General features: G+C 63.5%; 1 protein-coding gene across 1 annotated transcript; it reads right to left on the bottom strand.

Moving 5' to 3' along the window:
• Positions 1-2299: 2299 nt before the first annotated feature.
• On the bottom strand, positions 2300-10370 carry KCTD17 (potassium channel tetramerization domain containing 17; the record flags this gene model as incomplete). Its single annotated transcript, XM_084254901.1, has 9 exons — positions 2300-2369; positions 3276-3366; positions 3720-3794; positions 3977-4073; positions 5294-5419; positions 5842-5937; positions 6655-6746; positions 8924-9032; positions 10161-10370. 9 exons carry the CDS (start codon positions 10368-10370, stop codon positions 2300-2302), a joined length of 966 nt encoding a protein of 321 aa, XP_084111027.1.
• Between the last annotated feature and the right edge of the window lie 697 nt (positions 10371-11067).

An 11067-nucleotide genomic window follows, 5' to 3' on the forward strand; every position in this document is an offset into this window, starting at 1 on the left:
CTTGTCCCCTGCTCCCTTTGCATTCTCTAAGGCACTACTGAGCGAGCATCCCGCAGGCCCTACTGTGTGCAAGGTACTGCCTTGGGTCACAGGGATGAACGGAATGTGGCTCCTGATCTCAAAAGGGGTGGGGTTGAAGGGGCTATGGAGTAACGTGAAACTCAAGAAGTCAGGAAAGACAGCGGGAGGAGGGAAGATTTGAGCAGGGGCTCAGAGGTTGCCAAGGTGGGGAAGAGCAGCCAGGCAGGGGAACAGCATGTGCAAAGGCATAGAGTCCCAAAAGAACATGCATATTAGTAAGAGTAGCTGTTTATTAGTTGAACAGAGGTTGCGAGGAAGAGGCCAGAAGAGCAGAGGAGCAAGCTGAGGTCAGGTTCCAGAGCTGAGGGTGGAGCTAAAGACTAGGGGCCCTGGGGGCTACTCAGGGTTCTACAGCAGGGGAGTGACACCCGAGTGGCTTCACATTTTAGAACTACCATTGGCACCACGGTGGAGGGAGTGGGAGGCAGGGAGGCCAGCGAGGAGGCTGCTGCAGACCAGGAGGGAGGACCATGGGGGCCCTTGACCCAGAGGGGCAGTGGGGATGAGCTGGTGGGTCTTTTAAAGGCCCCTCAGTGTCCTCCAGGTGCCTCAGTAGGTCGCGTGGGATGAGGGAGGGGTCTCCCGGGAACATTCCTCGGGAACTGGCTTGAGCAGCTGGGAGGTGGAGACCCACTGCCTGACTGGAAGACCTCGGGAGCCAAAAACTCTGGGAAGGTCATGAACTTGGGGTGCCCTTGGGATCTTTGAGATGTCCAAGAGGCAGGCAGAGCTTGACCAGTCGGCAGGGATTTCAGAGCCACTACCCAAGGAAGTGCGTGGGGGAGACTCAAGAGCAGGGAATTGCAAAGCGGGCCCAGGGCTGGAGGCAGAGGGGTGCAGCCAGAGGCAGGACTGCTGAGCCTCACCTGGCCCTCTGGGAACCTCTGCCTGAGGGGTACTGCTTGGCAGGGCAGGCCCAGCAGGGCTCGGGAGGCAGGGCAGCGGCTGGTGGGTGGGGGTCAGGGCCCTGTCTGGGCAGGAAAGAGAAGCCCCAGGGTCCAGCAGGCCCCGAGTGAAGGTGGAGCAGGACCCTGAGGTTCACTTTCCAGGACTTGGGGGTCAGAGGGAGGCAACAATGGGGGGGGGGAGGTGAAGGTCACGGAGTGGGGTCATCACAGAAAGCAGGGTGTCCTGGGACAGGGGGGAGCAACGATACGAGGGAGCTGATGGGGCCCAGGAAAGGGTGGGGTGAGGCTGGGAATTGGAGGACAGGGAGCCAGTGTCTCCACTCGGTCCGGGCTGCCGAGAGAAAGACAAGACTCCCGGGCTGGGCCTTAGACACCCTCTGGGCCAGATGAGGATACGGCAGGGCAGCGCAGAGGGACGGGCACTTGCTAGAGCCCCGAAGGCTTGTTTGCCCCACCCCCAGCCCCAGCGCCCTAACATGCACAGGAGAGTGGCGGTCCCTGGGCTTTTGGAAGAAGTGCTGTTACCTGTGGGTCTTGCACATCGCCTTGCGTTTAGCCGGTCCCCAAAAGTGACCCAGAGAAAGAGGGAGGCAGCTCAGCGGGCTGTTTCTTCGGGTTTTATTACATGGGGGCAGCAGACACAGCCGAGAAGCAAGTTCCCGTCCCAGAGGTGACGACGCAGCAGGGTCCCTCGCTCGGCCCGACGCCCCAGACTCTCCCCAGGGCAGAGGGAGAGTGTCCCCTCTCTCGCCACAAGTTCCTGAGTGGCCCCACTGTCTGCCACCCCTCCTTCCCACAGGGCCAGCCCCCCCATATCTTCCACCCCGCACCAATACCTGAATCTCCACCCGGGGCTAGGTGGGTCCTCCCTCCAGAGGAGGGTCGCCCTGTGTCTGGCACTTATACGCCCCCTGGGGCTTTCTGGGGCCCTGCTCCTCTTAGTAACCTCACAACAACCCTGTGAGGTAGGTGGGGTGGGGTGGGAAGAGTCGACCCATTCGACAGACAGGGAGACTAAGGCTCAAGGAGGTGATGTGACCGGGGCGGGAGGAGGTGCATCCACCATGCAGCGGGGGTCCTGGGGGGAGGGGACAAAGGGGCCCGGGAGACACAGCTGGGAGGTGCCGCACGTTGGCCACGGGCAGGAGCCCCTGTCCAGGGGTCCCAGGGCCCGGCACCTTAGGCTTTGAGCAGTCCCAGCGGGTCCCCACTGGGCCCCCAGAGGCAGGTGTAGACAGAGGTGGCAGGAGGGAGAGAGCTTCCTCCCCCTGGGGTCGGGGGCCCACCCCATGGTACAAAAATAAAGGATTTCAGATCGGAACCCCAAGTCCCTGGAGGTGATCTGGGGCCTCACATCCGGGCGCCTCTGGCTTGTAACAGCTAGAAAATAAGAGAGGGAAGGGGCAGAAGGATGGGGTGGGGGGTGGTCAGAAAACCAGGAGGGAGATGAGAGGGTGGGGCCAGTGAGGAGGAAGATGCAGGGCCGAGGGGGGAGAGGAGATTGAAATGGAGGGGGGGAGGGGAAGAGAGGGAGAGAGAGAGAGAGGCAGGTGAGTCACAGGGTCCCTCGGAGGAGGGAGGGGGCTGAGGCCCAGAGAAGGTGATTCAGAGCCTAGGAGGAGAGGGGAGCAGGAGGGAGCCCCAGCTCGCCCATCTGCCCCATGCCCATCCTGGGCTGGGTGCTGGCTCCCCAGGAGGCCAGATTTGCCCAGACCCTGGCTGGGGAGGTCAGGGCTGAGAGAAGCAGGTCACCACCAGCTCAGACAGAAAGGGTCACGAAGAGCAGCTGTCTGACCCCACTGTAGAGGAAACCGTGCCCCCGAACGGTTTCCCAGTGACCTGCCCAAAGTCACAGCAGGCAGGTAAGACCGAGCGAGGGCTTGTGGGCACCTGCCCCAATCCTGGGCCGGCTCTGGCCGACTCTTCACAGGCCAGGGGAGAGCAGCGTGGCCTGTCCTCCCACCCCGCAGAGACAGGGCGCCCGGCACCACGAGGCTGTGGTGCGGGGGCTCTGGGTGTTCGGGATGAGGCCAGGGCGCCTGGCTTCGGTCCCCTTGCCCGCCTTCCCAGCCTGCCTCTGGCCGTGACCGTGGACCAGCAAGTGGGGAAGAGCCGCCACCCCTTAAATATCTTCTTCTCAAAGAGCCTCACACCCAAGGCCAAGACAGGCTGAGAAACTGTGGCGAGGGGAGAAAAATCAGCCACGAGTTTGGCTCAAGGGTAAGGACGAGAGACGAGCACCCTCCTGGCTTCCGCCCCTCCCTCCAGCTCCGCCAAGCTACAAACCAAGGATGGCAGCTCTGGGGGCGGGCGAGGGGCCAAGGAGAAGCCCTCACTGCGGGCGCAGCCTCAGGTCTGAGAGGGCGCAGACGGGGACCTGCAAGGAGGAAACGTGAGGAGGAGGCACCGCGGCGAGGCTCGGGGGCAGGCCGGCCTGGCCTCAGAGGTGCCCGGCGGGGTGGGTGGGCACAGAGGAGGTGCCGCTGTGCCCCTCCTCCCCGGGCCGGGAGGCAGGAGGTGCCAGAAGGGGTGCAGGAGGCGGCAGGCAGGAGGCTCTGGGATGCAGGGCCGGGGCGCCTGGGTGGAGGGCGTGGGAGGCGGGGGCCAGGGCAGCCCCGGGATGGAGGTGCGAGCAGGTGGAGAGAAAACCCGGACAGGGGCAGAGAGGGAGGAGACAGGGTGCAGATGAGATCCAGGAGGAAGAGGAGGTGGATGAAGATGAGGCAGGACCTCCAGCGGGAAGCGGAGGAGGAGGAGGCGGTGGTGGGAGGGAGAAAAGGTTAGCGGGATCCTGAGATGACTGGGCTGCAAAGAGAAAGTGAGAGAGGGGATGGTTATGCAGGTGAGGCGCCAGGCGGGCGGCTGAGCTAACCCTGGGGGGCCCGCCCCCCTCGGCCAGGGCCCCAGGGCTTTGCAGCTGGCTCCAGCGGGAGTGGGCGGGCGGCTCCGCTTTTATTAGCAATCATTGTCCTGGGGGTGGGCTGCACCTTTCTCCTGGGTATCTGCCTCCACCTGCACCTGTTCCACCTCCACCTCCACCTCCTCCTCCTGCTGCTGCTCCTCCTCCAGCTGCTCCTCCGCGCTCTGTGAACCAGCCGGCGGACCCAGGGAAGAAAGAGTGGAGAGCTAACCGGGGGACCAAGGCCTGCTGGCAGCGGTCCCCACGGGCCCCCTCTCGGGGCAGGCAGGTGGCTCTGGGGTCTCCAGGCAGGGGGAGGGCGACAGCCCCTGGGGCAGTGTGTCCTGTCCCATGGGCAGGTCTGAGGGCCCCGCTGGGCGTGCTCATGGCTGGTGTGCTGCTGTACATGGAGCGGGGCTGTGGCGAGGGGCAGCACAGGGTGGGGGAATGGCTGGGGAATCCTCCAGGGCCACCTGGAAAGGCCTCATTTGAAGACTGACCCCAAACAGACATGAGGCTGGGGAAGGCCCAGGGCCACCGCCGCCTAGATCTGGGGTGCCAGCAGCGGGCTCTGGCTGCCCAGGTCCCGGGGCTTTGGTGGAACAGTGTGCTCTCTGCACCCTGGCGAGGCAGTGCCAGACGCTGGCGCTGACAGGGGTGGGGTGGGCAGGGGGAGTCACAGGACAGAGAGGCAGACAGACAGACAGGAAGCAGGAATTCATGCCTCCACTGGGCAGGGAAAAGCCCCAGAGGAAACGGCTCCCCCTCTTCCCGGCCTGGCTGGTTGCCTGCCCCACTGGTCCTACCCAAGGCCTTGACGCTCCTGGTCAGCTCTGGGCCTGGGACCCAGGGCTTTGCTCAGCCCACTCCCACGATGGCCTCCCAGGCCAGGATGACCCCGGGGGGGTCCTGACCCCTCTCCTGCAGAGCGCCCCAGGAGGGGGCCTGGGACGGGGGCAGGATTCAGTGTGGCCTTCCTGCCCCAGCCAGGTCCCTGGGAAATAAAGTGGTGAGTTGGAGCCCAGAAGTTCCAAGCTTGACAGCACCACAGAGGACAAGGCCACAGCGAAGACAGGGAGGGGTGGGGACAAGTCCAGCGTCACATAGAGCATGGCACACCGTGCCCAGACTCCCAGTTCCAGGCATCCCCCACCCCTGGTGCCACCATGTGGCCACCACATAGGCAACACCCAGTCCATGCTCTCAGCGCCCCTGCATGGCCCACCTCACTGCCCCCCAGCCTGGGCCTGGGTAGCTGCATGAGCAGACAGGACCGCGGGGCATGGGATGGATGGCATGGGCTGTGATGGGGCTATGCGTGAGCAGCGGGGAGGAGAAAGAAGAAGCAGGGATGGCTGGATGGACGGCGGGGAGGGGGTGGGGGGGCTGAGGCTGGGGCCCTCACCTTGGTTTTGCGGCTGGACTCGGAGCTCAGCCCGTGTGGGGAGCTGTACAGCTCCTTAGACACCACGCACAGGAACTCGGCCTGGTCCTCGCTGCCGTAGTTGTAGGAGGAGCCGATGTTCACCAGCTGGAGGGACAAAGTAGGGACAACGGGTAGGGTTGAGGGGGCAACCGCCCCCAACAAGGTACCAACTGATGTCCTGATCTTGCTGTTGCTCAGGCCCATCCCTGAGGACCCCAACCCTCGTGCCCATCCTTCCCAGGACCAGCTGCCCCCGGCGTGCCTGGGCTGACCCCTGCGGGAAGGTGTACAGCCCCGGGCTCGGCAGGCCGCTTTCCAAAAGCAGGCGGAAGCCTGGGATGGCAGGCTGGCCACTCCGTCCCAGGCATGCCGTGGTGCTGAAGCAGCCCCAGACCCAGGCCGCAGCCTCTCCCCTTTTCTGGCCCACCTGCAGCCAAGCGTGGCCTTCCCTCATCGTGTTTAGTTTGAGGGGCCTGCTTTGTCCAGAAGCCGGGGGTCTGGATGCGGCGCCCATGTCCCCCGCTCACCTGCTCGAAGCGCCAGCCGTCGGACATGGTGGAGACCATCTGCGTAAGCTCCTCCTCCTGGCACTGCAGCACGCGGTACACGTGCTTGGGCGGGACCTGCGGGCAGAGTGCCACGTGGAGGGCACCGTGGGAACACCGGCACCCCGTGCCCACACCACTCCTCCCCACACATGCCCTGGAGAGGCAGGCCAGAGAGGGGAGGGGCGTGCCACACACATGGCCTCTCTCGCTCCTTCCCCAACCCCTGTGAGTCACTAAGGCTCACAGAGGGTCAGCTACTGGCACAAGGTCACCCAGCTAAAGGGTGAGCGCGCCAGAATTGTACAGGTGATACAAGAGGTAAGGGGTGCATTCAGAGTCACTCACGCCGGCAGGTTCTTCCCTGAGCACCACAATCCCCGCTCCCCCAAGGTGGGCAGAGATACTCTCCAGCCCTTCCTACCACTGATGCCCGAAGCCGAGGGCCCAGCTGCTACAACCTGTGCGGGGGCCCCTCAGGGGCCGGGCTGATCCTATGAAATGGATAATTTATTTTCCTGTTCTACCCCCCGCCCTCAGGGGCCCTGCACCTCCACACTGACCCCACCTTGCCTGTGAGGTTGGGGTGTGGGCAGCTCTCAGCACCTCTATATTCCAGAGGGGCGGGGGAACTCAGCCAAGGTCACACAGCGAGTCCAGTCAAGGCAGGAACAGGCTAGCTGGGCCACCCCAAAGAATCCGCTAATTTCAGCTCTCCTGATCTTTCTCCTGCCTGCCTCCCTCCCTCCCCGGCACCCCCAGCTCTGGCCTGCCAGGCCCCCAGTGCTCCCCCACCTGGGTGACGGTATAGTCCTTCTCCTCCATGCGGTCTTTGATGATGCGGATCAGTGGGCCGATGTTGTAGAACTCCGCCTCCTCCAGGACCCCTGGTGCAGGGACGGCTGTCATTCCTGCTGCCGCAGCCCGTGGCCCCAGGCCCCTGCAAGCCCCCACCGCAAGCCCACCTCCCGACCCAGTCACACAAAGGTGGATGACCCAAGCATCCCTGAGTTTGGAGGTCAAGAAAGAGGGACAATCCTTGGACCCCACATTCCCCATGGGAGGGCCGGATGCTGCCACTCAGCAGGCCCAGTATCTCCACTGTGCTGAGTCCTCCAGTCCAGGCCCTGGGGCTGCGCCAAGGCTGTCCAGAGAGGGCGGGATCGCAGGGACTGAACCCTAGAATGCCACAATGGGAGAGGCCATGAACCTTCAGTCCAGGCCCCCATTTGTGACGCACACACTAAGTGCCAGGCACTGCACCGGCCACAGCTCATCTTTGCCTGCATTTAATTCTGAGTTAGAAGTTGGTACTTCCATTGCCCCCACTGAAAAATATGGGGAAACTGAGGCTCAGGAAGGGCAGCAGCTTGTCCCAAGTCACAAAGCCCCTCAGCGGCAGAGCTTAAAGCCTCGCGCAGAGGCGGTCTCTGGCAGCTCCATGTCCCAGCTATCATGCTTCCCGATCTCAAAGCACCCCTGCTCATCGTGAGCCCCGGGACAGTGCAAAGCTGGCACTACTGTCCCCGCCATTTAAAAGGACTGAGAGTCTCAGCAAGTTGCCTCTCTCCAGTGAAGTGGAAGGGCCCTGGGCCTAAGCTCCTGCAGGACAGGAACTTTTCTGGTTCTTTCCATGACTGGCCTCTGCACTCCCTGGGGACAAGGCCAATGTGTGACCCACCCTTCACTGGCAGATGCCCAGAGGGACCTAACACTGAGTAAGCAGTCAGTGACAGTCATTGCCAGAGTGCCCCACGCAGTCCTGCAAACGACAGAAAACTAACGTGGCGTCACTGGCCGACTCTATGCTAAAGGGCCACTGGTAGCTCCTTTTATCCTCACAGCAGCTTAGTAAGGTGGGTGCTATTGTCCCCCATGCCACAGATGTGGGCACAGAGGGGTTAAATGACTTTGCTAGTGTCACACAGCTAGTGAGTCCCCTCCCAGACCCCACATTCCCACAGCCCTGCCTGAAGGTGCTGGGACTAGCAGTACTTTGAGAACCCCTGAGCCTGTAAACAGGTGTTGGCTGTGACGCAGCCGGTGTTTACCTCCCCTCCCTATGGGACAGGCTCCTGGGCCCTGGCCACGCCCTGGTATCTGTGCTCCCCAGGGGCTGCCAGAAAGCTGAAAGCTGTGGGGCTCTGTCAAGCCGGGCGTCTACAGTGGGCTGATGTGGAAGCTCTGATTCGCTGGGGAGTCACTTGGTCTCCCCTGGGGGTGAGGGAGGGGAGACCATGTACCAGAGTGAGGAGGGACAGGCAGTGGGAGATGCCCATGGAGACGCACGACATCTGTTGTTCCCAAACATGCTTTCCCGATTGGCTCCCCAGCCCCACTTTACGCATGAGTGGAGACTTGGGGAGGATAAGTGTCAGAAAGCTGGCCTGGCCGGGTTAGCTGACCCAGAGCCACACCCTGTGTCCCGGGAAGGTGGACTTGGAACCCAGTGAAGTCCTTGCCCCTGGCTGGAGATCTGCCAAGAGGCCATGCCCCGGGCACAGCTTCCCCATCTGCCGGGTCACCACCCAGACTTGGGAGGAACCAAATCACCACTGAAGAACAGGTCCCTCCTCCCCATCTCCACCCACAGCCAGTTCTGTGTGCAGAGGTTGCCAGATCTGGGGAACAGGCACCCTCTCCACCCACCTGCTCAGTGCAAGCCTTCACGGGGACTGTGAGATACTGGGTGACCCAGTATCTCACCTAGTATCTCACAAAGAGAAAGAGCCATAGCTCTGGCCATGACCATCTCTGCCTCTTCATACCTGGCTTGCCAGGAGGCTGGGGAGAAAGGGCAGCCCTGCCCATACTGCGGCCCTCATTGGCTCCTTTAGTATCTGCCCATGTGCTCTGTCACTGCCCCAACGGTGCCCAGGGAAAACCTGGGCCTGTTCGCTTGGTAGAACCCTCAGTTCAGCCCAAGCAGATGCTCTGGGATTAGCTCTGCCAGGGATGAGGAGGGACAGGGAGCATGGGCGCCAGCATATGTCCCTTCTACAGGAGGGATAGCTTTGGAGCTCCATGGAGGACCCCGTGGGGTCCAGGACGTGGGCCAACTCACCCTCCTCAGCCATGTCCTTGTCCAGCACCAGCTTGCCATGCCGGAGGAAGTTCAGGATGGGCCCGAAGTAGGTGGGGTCACGGTCAATGAGGTAGGCCCCAGTCTCATCCTGTGGAGGTGAGAGTGGAAGTGTGAGGCCTCCCGTGCCAACCCGTTACCTGGGGTGCAGTCAATGACTGGGGGAAAGGAAACACAGTGGAGAGACGGTTCCTCCCTGAAAAGAAGTGGCGTGATGGAGCGAAAAGGCTCTGGGGTCAGATACATCTGAGTTACAATCCTGCCTCTGTTTTTTCCGGCTGTGTGACCTTGGGCCAATGATTTGGTCTCTCTGGGCCTCACTCCTCTCCCCCATAACTAGGGGTCACTGTGAGCATGTAGTGAGGGGGGGGGGTCTAGAGTAGGGCTCAGGGAACGTGCCCCTGGGAGTTTGTTCCCCTGAAGCCAGCCAGCCCCACAGTGTCTCTGCCAGAGCCCCAGTCATTCTGGGGATGTTTACAAGTTTCCAAAGGAGTTGCTATCTCATTGGACACTGGCAGCCTGCAGGGAGGCAGGGCGGGCATCAGCACAAAGCTACAGAGGGAAAACAGACACGAAGAGGAGAAGGCACTTGCCCAAGGTCACAGCTCCAGAGGGTCACGCGGGATGGAAGAGAGGGAGCCCTCGGGGGTTCCCGAGAGGAGGCTGAGCCTGGAACAGGGGAGGGTCCCACCCAAGGTCACCCAGGCAGTTTGCAGCAAAACCAGAGGGGAACCCTGAAATGTGCCCGCTAGGCCAGCACAGGTCCCTGATGAAGCCGGGGCCGAAGGCACCCCGGGCCTCCTCCACCAGGACCCCCTACGCCCCGTGTCACCCAGTCCCCAACGGGCAGAAGCAGCAGCCGCTGCAACTCCTTCCCTCTGATCCAGATCCCCATTTGGGCCGGAGGGAAGACCCGGCACGTCTACCCCCGCGCCCCCAAGGGACCCCCGACGCACCAGCCCCCAGGCCCGCGAGCCCTCAGCGCAGCGCTCAGCAGCCCCGCGGCCCGGGCCTGGCGTTGTCCGGTTGCCACGGCGATGGGCACATCCCTCCCTCTCAGGTCCACTTCCTCCTCCCCGTCTCCGGCCCGTTCCTCCCGCCTCCGGGGCTTCGGAAACGAAGCGGAACCCCCGCCCGCGGCCGCGCGGCGCGACCCCCGCCAGCCGCGACCCCGCGGACCCCGCGGACCCCGGGCCCCCCCGCCCGCCGCGGGCCGCACCCGGTCGGACTGCAGCTCCTCGCCCTGGCACAGGCGGCTGAGGAAGGACTTCTGCTCGCGGCACAGCGTCTGCCGGGTGGTGAGGAACACCGTGCCCCCCACGTTGAGCCGCACCCACTTGCCCCAGCCGCCCGCGGCGCGGCCGCCCGCCCCCGCCGGCGGCGCTGGCTCCGCGGCCTCCATCCTCAGCGCCCGCCGCGGCTTCTGCATCCTCCGGGCGCGCCGGCGGCGCGGGCGGGGCCGCGCGGGGCCTGCCGGGAGTTGTAGTCCGCGGGGCGGGGCCGGGCGGCGCGGCGGGGGGGGGGCTCGCGCGGGCGCCCCCGCCCCGCCCCCGCGCCCCGCCCTGCTTGGCGCGTCCCGGGAGGCCCCCACACCCGGATCCCAAAGAAGCCCCTTGACTCAGTCCCTGGGCTGGTAGGGAAGGTCAAGCTTGCGGTCCAGGGAAAGTAGTGAGTGACACCCCGAAACGGCCATCACCCCATTTGTTCTGCATTATCGTTTTCCCAATGTGAGTTCTCAAACAGCCGAAATGGGAAAGAAATGTTTCCTTCCGGAATTCCATAGCATCTGGTGGGAAACTAATGTTTCCCGACGTTCTCATTCTTGCATGCTGCCCTTTGGGGGGCCAGGGGGCTGGGGTGTCCCGCTGATGGGCACCTTCTGATTTCCAGATGTTTTGTGCATCTGCAATATTGAAGGGCGCCCTCCGCGGCCCTGAGAGTGGGTGTTACCACCCGTTGTGCAGAGGCGGGCGCTGCAGTGACCGCTGGCCTCCCCAGCGCTGGTGGCCGGCAGTTCCCGCCCAGTCCTTCCACGTGCATGTCCACTGCCAGGGCCCCTTGCCTGCTCCCCTGCGAGGGTGTCGGTGCCCTAGAAAGATTGGAGAGGGCACTGCACCCAAGTCAGC

The sequence above is a fragment of the Talpa europaea genome (assembly GCF_964194135.1).
Source record: "Talpa europaea genome assembly, chromosome: 15".
Classification (NCBI taxonomy): Eukaryota; Metazoa; Chordata; class Mammalia; order Eulipotyphla; family Talpidae; genus Talpa; species Talpa europaea.